This window comes from Actinia tenebrosa, unplaced genomic scaffold, assembly GCF_029948245.1.
Source record: "Actinia tenebrosa isolate PJP-AT-01 unplaced genomic scaffold, QUT_ActTen_1.0 PGA_scaffold0__85_contigs__length_37466705, whole genome shotgun sequence".
Classification (NCBI taxonomy): Eukaryota; Metazoa; Cnidaria; class Anthozoa; order Actiniaria; family Actiniidae; genus Actinia; species Actinia tenebrosa.
The window spans coordinates 13506197-13526182 of record NW_028292569.1 but is presented as its reverse complement, the minus strand read 5'-3'; the positions used below and the strand labels follow the sequence as shown (position 1 = coordinate 13526182).

The 19986-nt window shown below is 38.0% G+C and overlaps 1 protein-coding gene across 1 annotated transcript; it reads right to left on the bottom strand.

The window, feature by feature from the left end:
- Window positions 1–303: 303 nt before the first annotated feature.
- LOC116301574 (histone-lysine N-methyltransferase 2B) lies at window positions 304–19584 on the bottom strand. Its single transcript, XM_031710649.2, has 32 exons — window positions 19391–19584; window positions 18469–19288; window positions 17470–17504; window positions 16417–17312; window positions 15964–16011; window positions 15473–15531; window positions 14592–14896; window positions 13920–14162; window positions 13541–13633; window positions 12974–13027; window positions 12255–12563; window positions 11617–11676; window positions 11292–11369; window positions 11076–11192; window positions 10542–10639; window positions 9892–9977; window positions 8935–9509; window positions 8495–8580; window positions 7999–8071; window positions 7486–7606; window positions 6984–7062; window positions 5539–6647; window positions 5172–5246; window positions 4861–4895; window positions 4566–4682; window positions 3435–3484; window positions 3151–3273; window positions 2717–2806; window positions 2256–2385; window positions 1803–1898; window positions 1642–1709; window positions 304–1410 (listed from the first exon to the last, which is right to left on the bottom strand). The coding sequence occupies exons 1-32, from the start codon at window positions 19574–19576 to the stop codon at window positions 1305–1307; spliced, it is 6420 nt and encodes a 2139-aa protein (XP_031566509.1). The 5' UTR covers window positions 19577–19584; the 3' UTR covers window positions 304–1304.
- Between the last annotated feature and the right edge of the window lie 402 nt (window positions 19585–19986).

Below are 19986 nucleotides of genomic sequence, written 5' to 3'. Positions count from 1 at the left end.
AAGACGCAAAAAGTGTTTTTGCTGTACGGCAGAAAAAATTATATGTTTCCAAGACGCATGGAAACATTGTTTCCCGGTGTTTCCTGACAGTTTTGCCACCTTAGGAAACATTTAGGGAAACATGTTTCCTCGTTTAGCCAGGGCCTTCACCAACGACGAAGACATGACGACATCAAATAACATCACACTTCATAACAAAAAACAACATCGTCAACCACAACAGACATCGAAAATAATATTGAAAAAACAGCAATGTTAACGATAACTACTTCTTAGTGAGAACAAGAACAAAGATACGTCGAATAAAAATGTTCTGTGTTTATTTCACAGTATATATTTACAAGGATATTTTATTCTCAAATAATAATTTACACGGCCAATATTATAAGCGGACTCGTTCGTTTCCATGGTGACTGTAATGTAAATAATTCAGAAACGGCTTGGAAAGATTATATTAATATTATCAAAGCGAGTAGAAAACAAGAGTCTACTACTACATCACGAAGTTAAAAATACAAATTTCGGGGTTCAAGTTTGAATATTGCGAATTCAAAAACACTTCTGAAATGCGTGCTAATATGAAGCCTCGAAAATTCAGTGTTTACAAATAGCAACAACCCCCACCCCCTTAGTTTTACTTTGACATTTTTATTACGTATGATCAGGACGTCATAGAAGCGCGAAAGAACGCCTGGCTTTAAGCTGTTGTATTTAAATAAAAATTCATTGAAGAATCAATGTATCTACAAACCCTATAAATCCAATCATTTCAAATCCTATGAAATGTTCATTCGATTTTGTGTGCCGGTCAAAGAGAAAGACGCACTCTTCAAATGGGTCAAAAAGACCATTTTTACCGATACGGCGGCTATTTTGAAATGTAACCTGGCCTCGAGATGAGCAGAGAGTCACTTTGAGACATCCTGAACATTCAAAATGGCATTCTATAAAATTAGAATTTAAGCAGAAAATTTCGAAAAAATTTGAAATTGAAAATTTCGTTTATCGGAAAACTGACACTAGAGTAACTCGAAATTGTCTAAACAAATCAAACTATTTTTAACCAATAGGAATGCGGAAGCCATTTAAGAGTCAACATTCCGTACGTCTGTCATACAAAATTCCCCATTACTTTAAAACGCACGACAAAGGACTCGAAAATTCTTTTGGACGGGTTAAAAAAGCAGGGGGGAAAGGTAATTTTGTGTTTGAAAAAGAATGAGCGATGCAATTAGAAATCACAGTCGATTTGCAGACATTCGAAATAAGTTATTCTAGGTTAGAAGCCCTGTATTTGGAGACGGTTAGTTGAGGTATTTTCTGCATCGTTTGGAGTTGCACAGACAGGGTAACTTCTCATCTTCTACCGGGAACTTGTAATCGTAAGTTAATTCTTCACCTCGGGAGATGCTGTTGACAGATAAATCCATGATTCAAGTCTGATTCTATAAAGAGCTTAGCTTCCAATCAAGCTTGGAACTTCACATGAGCCTTACGCATTGAAAACAATGGATAAATAAGGCGTTCTTTCTTTCATGAAGTTCAACTTTTGCAGTTCTTACACAATTTTCCCGCCTTTTTCCTAAGCATGCGCAGTATTTTTTATCCGTGTCGAAGTAATCAAGAACTTAGAATACAAACCTTCTTGCAGCAAATATCAGAATCTTCTTCTGTCCGTCTACTGTTGCGATCTTTGAATAGCAGTTACACTTTAGGATAAAAGACAATGAAAATCAGAGGTCAAACGAACCTATTCCATGCAAAATAAATCGCAGAAAGCCTTAAAACTGCAAGGGTCTTACCTCACAAGAATGATTGATAAACCTGGCAGCGTTACCAGACGTTGTGGCGTCAACTACGTTGATCTCATCGACGCGAAACATGTAGCAACCAATGCCCTACGAACGATACCAAAGATAATTAGAATCAATCCTATTCACCGACCGACCGTCCGACCATCTAACCAAGACCGACCGAAACCGATCGGCAAATCAATGCCCAACAAATGATACCAAAAATAATTAGAAAACAAACTATTCACCAAGACCGACCGAAACCGATCGGCAAATCAATGCCCAACAAATGATACCAAAGACATATAAGGATTTCAAATATTACAATAAGTGCCAAGTACTCCATCGACCAACCTTCCGACTAACCAAACGACCGAGCAACCAACCCCGACCGTCCAACCAATCGAGCAATTTAACCCACGCATAATTTTCTGCACGTATATCGGTATACTGTCTTCATACCTTACTGTCGTAGTATTTTTCTCGTTTGTCGGTGAGCGATGATCTTATCAATACTCCAGAGTACTCGATAACTAGTTCGCCAGCAGCGATGTTACGAGCACAGTACAAGCCACGCCCGTGAATACCAGACCTGTGCAATACAATAATGATAATAATCAAAACGAGATAGAGAAGAGATTTCGTGACTGTGAAAATCTCACTGATATGCACGGCACGGTCACGGTAAGGGAGTAACGATAGCTGTTGAACCAATCACATCGCGCAAGATCACCATTCATCTAATCATCGTATCGTACGTCTTTTTTAAAATATGGTATGAAATTTTGGCATGTCACGCTACTTTGTCACGCACGGTAGTGACATCCAAATGGATTCGACTATGTACTAATCAAAAAGCGAGAAATACGCACACCATCCAATCACAGTGCTTAAAAAATGAAGATAGGATTCTTTCATTTTACCTGTATACTGCGACCGAGTTCTTGTTGTACCCGTTTTCTTTGAGCTGCCGGTAACGCATGGCCATAGGAAGATCAAGTGCTGTTGCTCGCCTGTTGGATGAATTGAAACATAACTGAGCTATTGCGGTTTTCGTAAGAGTGGGACTAGAACCTACAACACTGACTTACAGCACGTACACGGTACGACAGGTAACAGTAAAAGGGTTTCCCGTAGTCTAGTCTAGTCCGTAGTCCATTAATGTATGCAATCACAAACGTAACTACGATACAGTAAGATACAGTACGACTACGAATTTGCCATATCGTTTTTCAACTCATACAAAAACCGCTTCAAAATCTACATGTATTCGTACAGAACACAAGAACTCGAAACTTAAATTTCCAAGCAGTGGATTGCCATTGTGAGTATAGAAACAACGAGTTTGGTTACTTACTTGACAGCCATTGGGTTATCGTAGTTTGGCTCGGACCAATCCTGGTCGTCTGCGTCGTCCGCTAACTGAGGCGGTGTACGGTAGATAGAAGAGAGGAAAGCAAACATGTCGTATTTCTTGGTCCTGCAGAAATATGATGTCTTTATTAGCACTAACATTCACTACTCAATATCATTTTTGGCTTGAGTCACGTACACACAAAGAAATAATCAAGGGAATGACCTAACAATCAAAAATAGAAAAAATATACTCGAACTAAAGATGCTAAAGAATGAATATTTTACCTTTTATAGACTTCTGTTCTACAGCATCCCGATGGATTTTCTTTTAACTCCTGCAAATTAATTAAAATAAAGAGTTAATGCAATCTATACAGAGCAGACCCATAAATTTCTGCGGTGCGAGTTAGTTACCATTCTCCCTTCATAGCAGTCCCATAATTCCATGCGGTGCGAGTTAGTTACTATTCTCCCTCCATAGCAGTCCCATAAATCCCTGCGGTGCGAGTTAGTTACTATTCTCCCTCCATAGCAGTCCCATAAATCCCTGCGGTGCGAGTTAGTTACCAATCTCCCTTCATAGCAGTCCCATAAATCCCTGCGGTGCGAGTTAGTTACCATTCTCCCTCCATAGCAGTCCCATAAATCCCTGCGGTGCGAGTTAGTTACTATTCTCCCTCCATAGCAGTCCTATAAATCCCTGCGGTGCGAGTTAGTTACTATTCTCCCTCCATAGCAGTCCTATAAATCCCTGCGGTGCGAGTTAGTTACCAATCTCCCTCCATAGCAGTCCCATAATTCTCTGCGGTGCGAGTTAGTTACCATTCTCCCTTCATAGCAGTCCCATAAATCCCTGCGGTGCGAGTTAGTTACCATTCTCCCTCCATAGCAGTCCCATAAATCCCTGCGGTGCGAGTTAGTTACCATTCTCCCTCCATAGCAGTCCCATAATTCCCTGCGGTGCGAGTTAGTTACCATTCTCCCTCCATAGCAGTCCCATAATTCCCTGCGGTGCGAGTTAGTTACCATTCTCCCTCCATAGCAGTCCCATAATTCCCTGCGGTGCGAGTTAGTTACCATTCTCCCTCCATAGCAGTCCCATAAATCCCTGCGGTGCGAGTTAGTTATTATTCTCCCTCCATAGCAGTCCCATAAATCCCTGCGGTGCGAGTTAGTTACTATTCTCCCTCCATAGCAGTCCCATAAATCCCTGCGGTGCGAGTTAGTTATTATTCTCCCTCCATAGCAGTCCCATAATTCCCTTCTGGAAAAATAAGTTACCGTTCACCCTTACCACGGTCCCATAATTCCCTGCGGTAAAACTAGTTATCAACCTTCCCAGCGCCGTCCCAGAATTCCATGCAGAGAGGGTCTCCCTGAGTTATTTACGATGGAATATTAAAACGAAAAACATACCTCTGCTCCATATTCACCACCATTTGCGTTCTTAGCAAAAGGAGCGTTGTATTTAAATTTATATTTCTTCAACTGATGAGCTCCCGGAAGCTGCTCCAACAAGTACGCTACTGACTCCTAAAAGAAAAGAGAACGAGTCAAGAGAGAGCGAGTCAAAATCGAACGTCTCATTCAAAAATCGCATACAATCCTTCTATTCTTCTATCTAGTACACTATTGATTCCTACAAGATAAGAGAACGAGTAAAAGTCGAATGTCTCGTACGACAAGTCGCATGCGATCTATCTATTCTTACCTGTTTTAGACCAAGCATAGAAACGTTGTGCAGTCCTGTAAAAATATAATAGTCATTTAGTATACTTGATACAAGATATATAAATTTCGATTTGGAGGCATAAGGCTAATATACTAACAATTTCCTCATGATTTTAAGCTGCAGCCGTAAAGTGCACTGTGAAATGTGTTATAAGATCAGTCTCCATTATTATCGTTATAGTATGATGAAGAGGGGTGTGGTTGAAGTGGCTCATGGGATATGTACTGTTGAGGGAGGGGGGGGGGGGGGGGGGGGGGAGGGGGCTATGTAGTTCATTCAGTTACACCTACCAATGAAGGGCACGTCTTTCAGTAATCTATCTGCTCTGGCCTCCCGCACCATCTCATATATTATCTTCCATGCGTCTACAACACAAACAGGGGTAGATTAACTCAATAATGTATCATTAAAAACCTAAAGACAATCTGAAAATAAGTAACCAAGGAAACCTGAAACAAGTAGCCAAGGCAACCTAAAACAAGTAACCAAGGCAACCTGAAACAAGTAACCAAGGCAACCTGAAACAAGTAACCAAGGCAACCTGAAACAAGTAACCAAGGCAACCTGAAACAAGTAACCAAGGCAACCTGAAACAAGTAGCCAAGGCAACCTGAAACATGTAACCAAGGCAACCCGAAAGAAGTACTCGGGACTTACTTTTGTAGGAATCCGATTCGATCTTCAACCCATCATCGTTCTTAATAACGAATTTTACTTTGATTACAGATTCCTTTTTGACGTTTTGTCTCTGCGCATCAAGCGACTTCCTGTTCTCTTGTATTTTCCCAGAGCATTCTGGCTGTGTTGTCGTCTTCTTCTCCTTTTCTTGATTCAAAATCGGAGTTTCCAAATTCTTCCGTTTTTCTTGATTGTTGATTCTATCCTTAACTAGGTTAGATACTAACGCTTTGACCTGTGCAGTAGATTTAACCTGGTCATTGCTGTCCGATATGCGTTGTTTTTTAGCTTTAGGTCCGTCTAACCCAACTACCAAAGGTTCCGCCTTTCGACGGATTGGCACACTTAAAGGAAGCATGATCGGACCCTGAACAGACGATCGGATTGGACCAGCAACAGTAGATGGGAAGCGAACATTCTTTTGTATGTTGGGTAAGATTTTTCTAGGTGAGCTAAGAGGAGACGCAGTAATAGGGATGATAGGGGTAGGCGGTCGAGATGGTAATATTTGTTTAAGTCCAGATAAAATCCGCGTGATTTCTTGAGATTTGTCCTTTGTACACGTATTATTCACATGTTTAGAGTCCGTAAAAAGACTAAGGGGTTCTTTATGGTCCGTAATGGGACTTGTTAGTCCTCTTTGACCCGCAGATTGAATTACATGTGGTTTTTGGTTCGTAGAAGACATACTCGGCCCTTTTAGGTCCTTGGAGGGACTTACAGGCCCCTTTTGGTTCAAAGAGAAACTATTGTGTCCCTTTTGGTCCGTAGAGGGACATAAAGGTCCTTTTTGTGAAGCGCTACCTGGGCCCTTTTGACTCCATTTTCCATGCTCATCGTGAGAAGGATTTAGAATTTGATGCGACGACTCGGAACAAGTTAAATCAATTTGCTTAGTTCTGTCAGAAGATGATGGTTTGTCGACTTCATCATGAGCGATTACCGTATGAACAGTGTCATCTATCGTCGCCATTCCACTCGTGTCCTCCGAGCAGGTTTTAATTTTTTCTCGTGGTTTTTCAACGATTGTGCAGTAGTATCTGCAGCGACGTCTCGGGTCTACTGCGCTCCAGTAAAGCCGACTTATTCTGGGAAGCAGAAATAATAGTGTAAACCCAAACCCCAAAATAATTCACCTACACGTCACCACTACAGCACCGCAAACCCAATGATGCGTACTGCCGCACTGCACCAGACCACAATTAACAGGCATTACAACAGCAGTGCACCGTACCTCGACGCTCCGCACCAAATCACACCCTGTCACAACGTTCTACAACGCTATCTACCAAGCAACGAAATCTTCCTGCCAAACCTGACCACAATGCAACGCAAGACAACCGAAATGCACCCTCACTACTGTATTAAACGGCATCAAAAAATATAAACGAAATTTCGTGCAAATTGGGATTGTGTAGACTTACTTGTAGCCGATTGGGAATATCCCTTCCTTATTGTCAGAAGATTCAGTTAATCGTCCCAACGATTCCACTCTCATTGAGCCTTTAAAATAATTTATTTGTATGAGTATCAGAGAAATCGTATAAAAGTATTAGACCTTTTTACCTTCGGCATAATATTCTCCCATTTCAGACGGGTGAATGTCACTCTCCTGGGAATAGAGGTTTTGCACCATCACGTGATGGCAGCCATGACAGGAGGCACAACAATAGTCTTATCCCACTGGGAAAGTGAATTCTTTCTCATGTAAATCAGATGAGACCAGATTCAATTGTTCCTGCCTCCTGTCATGGCTGTCATCACTTAATGGTGCAAAGACTCTATTTGAGTTGTATCCACATCATGTGTCTTCTCCATGCGCAGCAGTTAAACAAAGAAATGATATTCTAGGTAATGGCATGTGGTCTGAAATGGGAAAACAGTATGCGCAAGATATAGAGGTCTATCGAGGACAATAACACGTACCTTGTACAAGTTTTATAGTGTCTGGCTCAGCCCCCTTTAGTCCTTTCTTAATAGTACGAACTTTACTCAGATCGATAAAGACTCGTCTGTCCATGCGAAACTGATCGCCTTGGAGGATTAACTGAAAGACACAATGATCGGTCGAATAAATATTTGAGGTCATTAGGGTTGGGATACCTGTGGAATTGAAAATACAGTATCCAAAAACCGAATTACAAAACGAGAAGAGTAAAAAAAATTTGACTTCAACTGCGTTTTGGTTGCTGAAAAGAAAAATCTCTAGGAAAAATATCACTTTTATTCGAATTATCGTTCATTAATCTAAGCATTCATTCTTCTCATCCCATTCATCCATTCATCGCACCCCATCTCATCCACGCCCATTCATTGCCTCCGTGTTGGCTCTAAACGTGTGTTGATCACGGTAAAAATACCATTGTTCGTGCATCTTTCCATTTATTAATCATATCCCATTTATCCATTTATCCCATCCCATTCATTCCCATCTATTACCTCTTTGTTTGCTCTAAACGAGTGCTGATCACAGTAGACCTTCTTGTCGTCTTGGAAAACACTTTTAGCATTCCTGGGAAGAAATTAATAATAAATTAATATTAAACTAATATTAAATTCATATTAAATTGATATTAAATTCATATTAAATTCATATTAAATTAATATAAAATTCATATTAGATTTATATTAAATTCATATTAAATTCATATTAAATTCATATTAAATTCACATTAAATCAATATTAAATTGATATTAAATTCATATTAAATTCATATTACATTGATATTAAATTCATATTAAATTCATATTAAATTCATATTAAATTCATATTAAATTCATATTAAATTCATATTAAACCAGCGTATGTTTGATAAATTTAATCATGAAACACATGCCACAGCATCACTAGAATGAATGTTACACAGGGTTATCTTCTATCTCTATTTTTCACATCCCAGAGAAAAATTGTTCTTCTAGAGAGTGTGTGTTTTACCTGGCGCACATGAAGTGATAGTTTGATGGGCATCTTGGCTCACAGCATCCCACAGTTGCTCCTGTTTCTCCACAGTGCTCGCATTTCTGGAAAATGGAATATTAAGTTAAAAACATGATGATGCTGATAATAGTAATAGTTATTAGATAATAGTAAAGTCATCAGTGATGATGGTGAAGATGATCAGTGATGATGTTGATGATAATAGTAATAGTTATTAGATGATAGTAAAGTCATCAGTGATGATGATGAAGATGATCAGTGATGATGTTGATGATTATGATGATGATGGAGATGATGAAGATGATGGTGATGATGGCATATGAAAATAGTGATGGTGGTGATAATGATGATGATGATTATGACAATGATTGTGATGATGATTATGGTATCAGTGAATATGATGATGATGACAATAAGAGGTCTTGTTCAGTTCTTACCATTTGTTTTCCTCTAGATATAGCAGACTGTACATTCTGCAGTTTGCCGTCATCATCCTCAAACACCTCAGCTGACCACAGCCCACAGTTAACATGCACCCACTCATCCAAGCCACTGCATAGCAACCGCCCTGCACTTGGAGACTCGTCATCACCATAGTAACCACACAGCTGACACTTGCGGGTATCCAGCACACTCTTCAGACCAAGTTCCTCGTCAGCTTCAGTATACTGAGGCAATTTCTTGATAGGTTTCGTAACTGTGTTCATTCCATTACCTTTCTTGTTCGATTTGTTTGACTTGGAGTTCTTTTGGTTGAGAGGTTTTGGTGTCGCTTTAGCAGACAGTTGTGGACTGGAGTTGTCAGCCATTTCAACATCAGTGCTGCTTCTTACGAGACTCTCCTCTTTTTTCTCAGTAGCTCCATTCCCTAGTTCTGGTTCCATATTCTTATTCTCGACTTCACCACTAGGGACTGTGCTTTCCTGGCTGCCGTCTGCCTTGGTATCAATAGCTTTATCAATATCCATTTTCTCCTCTTGCTTTGAGACATGAACAGTACTTGATTTAGTTACTGAAATAAGAGAATTGGAATATTTATTTAATCATCTTTCACAATTTAAATGACTGTGAGACTAAATTTGTATAGGGAGAGGTTTGGTAAGGTAGTTCATTCCAGGTTGTTTCCAGACATTTTCCAGGTTTGTTATCACCAATTATATTCCTGGGTTGAGGGGTGGTGTTAGAGTTAAAGTGTTCGACCTGAGTAAAAGCGTTCTCCCTTCAAAACTGCAGATGAGAATCAAACTCTTGTTCTTCAGGTCTCATGTGTAAGGTGCTAAAAAAATTGGCCATTACGAACTTGCCTTGTGACAAAAGCTAATCCTTACACTTTTGTTTTTGTAGCAACAATGGAATATAATACAGTTTTGGAAGTCAATGAATGTTATTTGTACCTGTAGATTTTTTATCCTGATTGGACAGAGGTTGGAAATAACTGTGGTCCCATGTGGAAAGTGTGATGGGTTTGCCTAACATTCCCCTGTAATGATATAGAAGAGTTGAACGAAAGATAAAATCATGTGAGGTATCATCAACATCACCACCAAAGCATCTAACTAACAATGTACATCAACACAACAATAAATTTATTGTTATCATCAATATTTATCATCATAGTGTCATCTGTATTATAAACAAAACCATCATCACCACCACCACCATCACCATGACCAGCATCATCACCACCATCATCATCATCATGATCATCATCATGACCACCATCATCATCATCATCATGACCATCATCATGACCACCATTATCGCCACCAACATCATCATAATCATGATCATGATCATCGCCACCAACATCATGATGACCAACATCATCACAATCATCCTGACCAACGTCATAACCATCATCATCATCACCATTATTACCATCATCATCACCATTATTACCATCATCAACACCACCAACATCATCACTAAAAACACCACCAATATCACCACCATCATTACCATCATGTTGATGCACCAAAAATCAACAAACAAACAAAAAGGATTTTAGAATAAGGTCAAAATAACAACAAAACTGAAATCTTACTTTGGTATAGGTACAACAGGGAATACTTCTTTCTCTTCTTCCTTGGGCGTTTCTTGAAGAGTTTTGATTTTATGCCATGGGAACATGGCTGCCGTTTCCTGTTACAAAGATAAATATAGCAATAGTTATCAGATGATAGTAAAGTCATCAGTGATGATAGTAATGATTATAAAGATGATGTTGGTGGTGATGATGATGGTGATGATGATGGTATTGGTGATGATGGTGATTATGTTGATGGTGATGATAATGATGATGGTGATGATGTTGATGGTGATGATGATGGTAATGATGATGGTGATAATGATGATGGTGATAATGATGGTGATGATAACATTTATGGTGATGATTATGAGATTAATGATGATGATGATGGTAGTGGCATTAATAATCTTCATGATAATGATGGTTATAGTGAAACTGATAATGGAGTGCTTGGATTCATGACGATGGTGGAGGCATTGGTGGTCTTCATGATGATATTCATGATGATGATGATAATTCCATTAAACTAGAGATCCTATAAGATCTTACCCTTGCAAATATGGAAAAAATTAGGCCAACATTCTTAGATAACACAGGATTTTCTTGAAGCTCCTTGATCTTCAATGCTCTGTTGAAAATCACTTGAATATCATCACAAAATTCCCCCTGAAATGAAAAAAAAAGTATTGTTTATTTTTGAATACCACTAAAAATGGACCCCTCACTCTGTTATATGGGCCGCATTATATTTTAAAAAAAACTTACAATGTACTTATATTTATTTTCTTTTGCCTTTTCCTTGATAGCATGAAAGTCTTTTGGATGGCCATTGTCAACCTGGATCTAGAAAATCAAGAAATGAATGATTTCAAATAAGCAACCCATCAAACAAACTCAACTCACATGACAATTTTTAGAGAGAATGGTCTTCATAGCAAGGGAGAGAACAACACATCAAACAAACTCAACTCATATATGTGGTTCAATTGAGAATAGAACTATAGCAAGTCCAGCATTGAATAGACAGAAGAGACCCCATGCCTCTCAAAATCTCTTGGAATATAACTTAAATATGGATAAACAAACTTGCCTCTTCAAAATATGTGGTCAACGCCTTGTACTCTTTACTACCCACTATTCCTTCTAAGACCTGAAATGAAAGAATTTAATGTTTTGAAGGTCAGGTGAAAGAACCTCATCTCTGTAAATATGCCCTATAATTCAAGATATAACATATGTAGGTTATAAGAGGAATTTAGGTTTTAACTGCATAGACGTGAAGTAGAAAATTTATCTATGCCTTCACAGATGGAATTAGATATCAGCACGTTAGGTTTTGTGGGAGGAAAACTGGAGAACCTGGAGAAAGACTTATGCATCAAGGAAGGGACCCATTAAACTATACTTAGTATACATAGGATGCTGAGTTCAGGAATCCATCCTGATACCCCAAAGGTGAGATGCAAGTGCACTACCGATACACCACCCTTGATTTAGTTACTGCTGTTTTTGATATTCTGCAAAATTGGTACTTCCTAACTGCATGCTGAAGTTTGATTTTTTTACTGCTGTCAATCAAAAATAATCAGTCGGTACCTTTTATGTTATTGACTGGCGGCAGTGAAAAGCCAATTTTACAACAAGCTATTGAAATGCCAGAGCTTGCAGAATATTGAGAACAGCAATAACCTAATGTAACATGCAACTCTAGGATTCAATTTTACCCACCCTACTAAAGCCAGCAAACATTTCTTCATTTAATTCCTGAAACCATTTTGGGTTTTCCTCATCACTGCAAAGTTTACAAACAAAGGGAATGCAGTCGGGCAGGTCTGAAAGACACTCGTACTGGTCCTCATTGATGTCATGGCAACTAGCATGCACCCAGTGATCACACGTCGCACACTGCATCATTTTGGAGTCAAAATCATTATCAGAGTAGCATTTTTCACAGATGGGGCAGTAGTTTCCTTGGTCCCAGTTTGTGCCACAGCTGTAACAGTGAGTAAACTCATGCATCCACGTAGCTTCTGGTTCCTAATGAATTAAAAAATATATATAAATGTAATCATCTGGCAACTCTCCTAAAAACAATTATGTTTCAGTTATTTATTGCACATTTAGGGTCAGTATCCATGTGATAAAGCTGTGAATAGAAACCATATCAGTGGAGTGATAGGATAACACTTCACTGAAACTCGAAACTGTGAGTTTTGTTATTGTTATTATCAACCCTAAATGTATAATAAACAACTTATTACATGTTAAGAGCCTGATATCATTTTTATTCACTCGTTTTCCATATATCGCTCACTCTCTCAATGATTCACTTGTTTATGATATGATATGGAAACTCGTGAATATAAATGACATCAGGCTTTTAACATGTAATAATCTCTATATTTTTATATCATGTTGTTTAGAATAGTAAGAACAATAACACTCACACTTCCTGCACTTCTAGTGCCACATATCTTGCACTTGACGCAGCGGCCACAAATCTACAGGAAAGAAGGATATTGTGTTAATAAAGGTGTTGTGCCTCTGATCTGATGGTGTGTGATGTTGAGGTGAGAGTTGTGTGCTTAGGAAACCAGATGATGATGATGGTGATGACATGGATGATGACGATGATGACAGTGGATTATGTGGATCGCCGGAAATCTGTCATCATCTTTGTTGTTTTTATCACATGATTTATGATCTTGATGACCATGACAACAATGATCATGATGATAACTTTCTTGATCTATTTAATATAATTATTATATTATTATTATATGATTTTATAATATAAAATCTATATAATGATCATGATGGTGATCATAATGGTGATCACGACGATGATGGTGATGATGATGATGATAATGACAATACAATAATAATACTAATAATAATAACTATTTGTATAGCGCCTATCTCTAGATTGACATGGTTGCGAGCGCAAATGAAGAAACATTCTGTGAACCATTGCACTGAGAGCTACTCGCTTCCAATATAATATACCTACTTACCCAAATATCATCCTCCCCTTCAGGTTCAGTGGGATAGTTAGGTCCTAGACATTCAACATGGTAACCTCGCTGGCAAATATCACACATGAGGAGCTGTCAATCAAAGTCATGATATCAATAAACATAGATTATATAACAAAGATTATAGCCGAGTGTGGGGGGATAGGACAGAAAGTGGGAGTTGGGATCGAGGCCAGATTCATGTGGGTGAATAGCTACCCCCTTTGGAGCTGAAAAATAATAAGAATAAAGGATAAGATTTTACCTAAAAACAAAGCTATGTGATGCCTTTCTAGGTAACAGCCACCCCCTTAAAATCATTCTGGATTCACCACTGGGGTATATCATAGTGATAGTAGTTTACATGACCTATGCATACCTTATCTTGAAGACCACAGACAACACATGTACTGCAGTTATCACAACACCATGTGCTCTCATCCACTGGTTCCTCCTCCAGACAATAACCATGGAACGGCTCAGCACATACTTTGCAATAGAACATCTTGTCTTGTCCAGTGCTACCACACAAGAAGCATCCTTCTTGTACAGATTCTGGAATACCAGACGTGAAGCAAACACCAAAACCCTCCTTCCAAATTGTTTCCTCTGGTGCATTATCCTGGTAAATAGAAAACAGCACATAGCTTCAGATAAACAGTACTGTATTCTAAAAGGTAATGAAATTTTCATTTCTTATTAAATGTTGCATGTGATTGATCAGAACACGATGTTTAACATTCCAGAAGCACAGGAGGTGTAGCGTCAATGCGACCCGAGTTCCACTGCTGCCAGGTTTGGTGTTGTATATGAGTAGAGTTGTTTGTTGGTTCTCCTGTGCTTCAAGGGTTTTCCGGGTTCTCCGGTTTTCCTCCCTCCGCAAAAATCAACTCCTAAATTCCAATTTGATTATGGAATGAGGGCCACAGGTTTGTTATCCACTGGCTATTAAGTGCTACCCTCATGAAAAAAGGACGTCATAAATAAAAAAAGTGTACTAGATAAATCCTTAATCAAACATTATCATTTATAAAACTGTGTATCAACTTACACTCCATGGCAACTTGATCAGTGTATTAGTATCCGTAGGTGGCATTCTCTTCTTGGTAATAAACTGTGGTTTTTCAATAACAGATGTTGTTGTTTCACACCCTTCTTCCTTGTTGTTATTCTTGTACTTTTTCGTGTGTTTGGCTTTAAGTTTAATCTCTTTGTTCTTCTTCTTGGGGGCTGTAGGTTTTGGCTTTGTTGCAGGTGCTTTAGCTTCCCTCTTCTGAATTGATTTTTCTATTGGTTTTTTCACTTTTTTGGGTGATTTTTCTTTTGTACTTGAAACTAGCTTTTTAGGTTCGACATCTAAAAAACAAGTAGGTTAAAAAAATCCTTAAATTCAGGGCTAACAATAATGTGTGCTCAATGGCTGGATAAGAGGACTGTCAATAACCAACAACCCGGTTATATGAACGGTGAAAAGCCCTATCTTATGGATAAAATTCATTTAGTGGATAAATTTATTAGATAACAGCATAGACTAATCCTCTGGATAAGGATTATTCCATCAGATAGCGCTATCAACCCTTCGTACAACCAGGCCCTGATCAACATGTGGCAAGTCTGTACTGGCCAGTCAATGTGACCAGTAAAGGGGACTGGCATAAAAGGTATGTGGACTGGCTACTTATTTTAGCACTTTTACATATGGTTGTGTCAAGGCAACATTCATTTTTTCAGAAAAAAAGAAGGATGCCAAGAATCATTATACATTTATTTCAAAAAAGGTTGGTGAAGGTTTTACAAAATTTTGGTAAATTCCAGATCACAGTTTCCAGATTGTATTGCTGGTTTGGTATGCAACATGGAACAAAACCTTCACCAACCTTTTATTGTACCATGACCCTCCCCATTGTTCTTTGTACACAATGTTTTCCTTACCTTTCTTGGTAAGTGACTCAACAGCTTTTGGTGGCTGTGGGTTAACACATCTACGCTTACTATGGAATAAGGAAATATGGCATTAATGTTTTTACTCTACCTTTAGGTGTCATACTACAAGTAAAATATGCCGCTATGCAACTTCTCATAGGACAATGCTGTGTTGCAAGTTGAATCTCGACGTTGATCATATTACCACTCATGTATGCATCTTGTCACCAAACAAAAATCAATGTTGCAAGTTGCACAACTTGTTGCACAAAGTAAAAGCACTTTCCTTTTTGGAACAAGCAGCCACAACTCGCACAATTCATTACTGTTGTATACAAGTAAATGAGTATGTTGTATACATGAGTACGAGTTGTGTATGAGTATCGTTCTGCAACTTGCATGCATGATTTTGTTGCTTGTATTGCTGCACCAAAAAAATTAATTTGTTATATTCCAGAAACCAGGTTGAATGGCAGATTATAGTAATAATGTATACACACCTGCAGGCCTGCTTCATTGAGCCTGCTCCACCAAACTTAGGTTTATCCCTAGAAGAAATAAAGACGTGTCAGAAGGAAAATATATTATAGGCACAATATAACATGTGCTCTAATTGGTTGGTTTCTACAAAAAAGAAATGAATGAAACACATGTAAAGACAAGAATTTTAGATCGGAGGGATGTAAAAGAATCACTGAGGGCATTAAAAGAAACCCTGGCAGTGACCACCCTCAGTGCCTACACCTCATAACAACCATCTCTCATGCTTGTAAATTGCATGAAAGCAATCTGTCATTCACAACTCAATGTAAAGCACCTTTGATTATATTCATATAGAAAGGGCGCTATATAAATCATAAACCATCATAGATACTTTCACGTAAAATGCCATTTTGACCAATCAGAACACATGTTCGAACTCAGTTATTTTTATATTTGAAAAAAAAACTTACTTGCAGAAGACACAATTCCCACAGTCGTTTTTAACTTTACATCCCGAGCACTTCTTGCATCTTGTCCGCCGCATTCCAGGAATTTTCGGGCAAGCATCTTCATCGACTTTCCTAACTCTTTTAATAACCTTGATAAGTTTTTTCTTTATCGTTCCGTCTTTTAATTTGATCTTCTTAACCACTCTAATAACCTTTGTAACAACTTTCTTTTTTGGACTTTCTTTGAGTTCTTTTTGAATCAAGGCAAGTGGTTTATTACTTTCTTCGTCATCGCTGGAATACGATTCATCAACATCTTCTAACTTTTCATTTCTTTCCTTTCTTAATATGCTTTTCTTGGTTTTTTCAATATTAGTTGCCCGTGAGTTTGGCTTCCAATCATCTTCACTAGTGTCTTCATCCTCTTTGCTATCGTTGCTGCTTGTTTCACTTTCTTCACTAGTTTCTTCCTCCAGTTCTTCATCTGGTACGCTACCTTCTTCATCGTTGTCATTCTCACTCTTTTGAGCTTTCAGCGTCTCTCGTTGCTTTTTTTCTTCTTCTTGTCGTTGCTGTAAGCGTTTTGATCTAAAATTGCACTTTGATGTTTCTTCAGCTTCAATACTAGGTTCACTTGATCTTTCAACCACATTTTCTCCATTCGTTTCTTCCAGTAAACTAGAATCATTTTGAGATTGTTCCTGCTCGACTTTAAGTCCCAAAGTTTGATCAACATCTTGGTGAACTCCTTCTGTTGTCTTTTCTACAATATCTTTGCCTTTTTCTTCCTGCTCAGAGACTTTATTCTCTGGTTTATTTTTCACCTTTGTGTCTTTATTTTGTAGCTTTTTAGTTTTCTTTATTGTAAGTTGTTTGTTTAAAGGCTTTTTTCTCTCATTCTGATGAGCATCTTGACTCTGTAAAGAAGAGATCATTTGAGAATAATTTTTTTTACAATTTCATTCAAAACACTAAGCAGGAATATATTATAAGATATATCAATATCACTAGTAACACAGTAATTCATTATTTATTAGAAATTATTCAATAATGAATAGAAGTGCCTGTACCAACCTTTAGCATTGAGTTGCCTTTTGCTGAATCTGAAACTAAACGAATGAATAAATTTATCAAAGAATAATGGTGAAGACAAATAATGTGCTGTATGGAATATTTTTTAATGAATAATAGATGAACAATTGCAGCATAGGTGGAGAAAGGTTATTATGAATTATCAAAGTTCAGCAAAATAGCAACAAAAGTTGGGTATAACTTCCTTGAACTTTTATTCATGAATAAATATGTTGTATAACGAATAAATTGTACTCCAAATGACATGAACTCTGTGTCCAATTAATTATATTTTACAATATTTTACATAGTTTGCATAAATAATATTTTACAACCACAATAAATAAGCAAACAAAAATATGTCATTAATTTTATCGATTGATGCTGCGATGAAAATGCTGTAATCATTCTTTGCCCTTAGCTTTAATTTTCAATTATTCAATTGCTGAACATCCTGAGTTTGGGAAAGAAATTATTACATATATGTAGCATATGCATGACATAATTAATTTGTTTTTAGGTATGGAATTCAATTGCTAGAATCCTGAATTCAATAATATACAGGGAACCATCATTTAGCTTTACAATCCCTAAGAAATACACTTTTGTCATGAATTAAAGTGGAATTCCCTCATCTGTCAATAAATTTCCCTACAAAACCCTACCTCATCGAATTCTTCTTTTTTGGCCCCAACCCCTCCCCTCCCCCTCCCCCCCCCCCCCCCCCAAAAAAAATCAAATGGGACAAATAATGGGACATGAATATAATCCTAATTTTCAGAACTGATGATATGTTCTGTTAAGAATCAGTAGACAAATTGAAGATAATTGCTTAAGTTTTTTTAACATTAAAGAATTTTTTCCAATTTTTGAATTTGAATGAGCATATGATCAATGCATTTGGCAGGATTCATTCTCACGCCAGAGCAATGTTTTGCTACAGATTTTCCAGAATACCTAGACAATAAATCCACTGTGGTAATAAGAAAGCTGAATACCTACCTTTAGATACGTCTTCATCCTCGTCAACACGTTGTATCTTCGATACAGGCATCTCGCCATTTTCCAAACTTCGTTTTTGGGGAAGACTTTTTGTCAACGTGGGGTCTCCCTTTCTCTTGGCTTCAACTCTTGAAGGTGTTATAAAATCATTATAATCAAGTTTCTTGGCCTTTACTACTCGACCAGATCTTGATCTCACTTCAGATCCATCTGTTTTGACAGGAGGTTTGTCTACAGGTTGTGGAGGTGGAGGTTTGATGGTTATAACTTGCTGTTGTCTGCGAATCTGTAGTGACTTACCTCCCTTGGCCTTGGCAAGCAGCATTTTAGCCACTGATTGAGGTTTTCTTTTAGCAGAAGGAAGGGTATTTTTGCTACTCTCGGGAACAGTTAAGTCTGTATTATCTTGATTACTATTAATTTCATTAATCAGTCTTTCCCCTCGCGGAGCAAAATTGAACTTTACTTTGGACGTCGACTTCAATTTTGGCGAAGGTTCTGTCGTCTTAGGAATCAATTTAGTTGGTGTATACGTATACTTCCTCTCGTAACTCTCCCTTTTCCTATACTGTTTAGCATAGACATTTTCAGATTTAGAAAGCTTATTTTCTTCTCTTTCTTCCTTAGAGTCCTGTCTATCAAGGGGTATTTGTTGAAAGGATTTTTTGGGAGAGTTCCACGATAGATCTGATTGTAGAGAAAGGACGCCATGTTTTCCTTTATTACCAAACGTTCTGGGCGAACTGCTGATCGGAGATGTTATTTTTCGATACGCAACAAGCCCTAAATCTTCTGAACGGAATCCATAGAAGTCTTCCTCCTATATAAATAAAGAAGAACAAACCGTTAGAGATATATCACCAGCATGCCGATAAAGTAACTTGGCCAACAACATAACGGCGCGGGAAGAAAATTGAATCACCTCATCGTCTGAACTACCAAAGATCTCTCGATAACGACGGGCAGAAATAACATGTGGCTTAAATTCCTGGGAATTCAGTTGTTTCTTTCTCTGTTTGAGGATTTTTGGCTTGAATCGTTGGGTATTTTGGGGGTTTTTAGGCGGTCTTCCAACCTTCCTAGCCCCTTGAACCTTTAAGCGCGCCATCTTGTAATTTACTGCTTGTCCTGTCCTACCGTGAGCGCATGGGTACAACATTTATTAAACCTAATTATAAAATCCCGTTTGATTGGTTGACTCATACAAGTACTCTCCTAAACACCTAAACACATACCATACTTTACTATACTTAAAAACATCAAATTGCAAACAAATACACTCGAAATAGCTTCTGTTTTCGATTTAAGTCTAAATTTATCAAACGCATAAATTTTCGTGAAATATTTCCTGAGATAATAATGTTACATTAAGACCAATCAGGTAAGAGCTTCTATATACTTTTCTCGGGGTATTTTTTTTGTCGCAGCATTCTCTGTTCCCTACGGCTTATGGGAGGAACAAGACTTTAAGAAAGTTTAAATTTATTTATACGAATTTTATTTCAGCAAAGGTCTAAG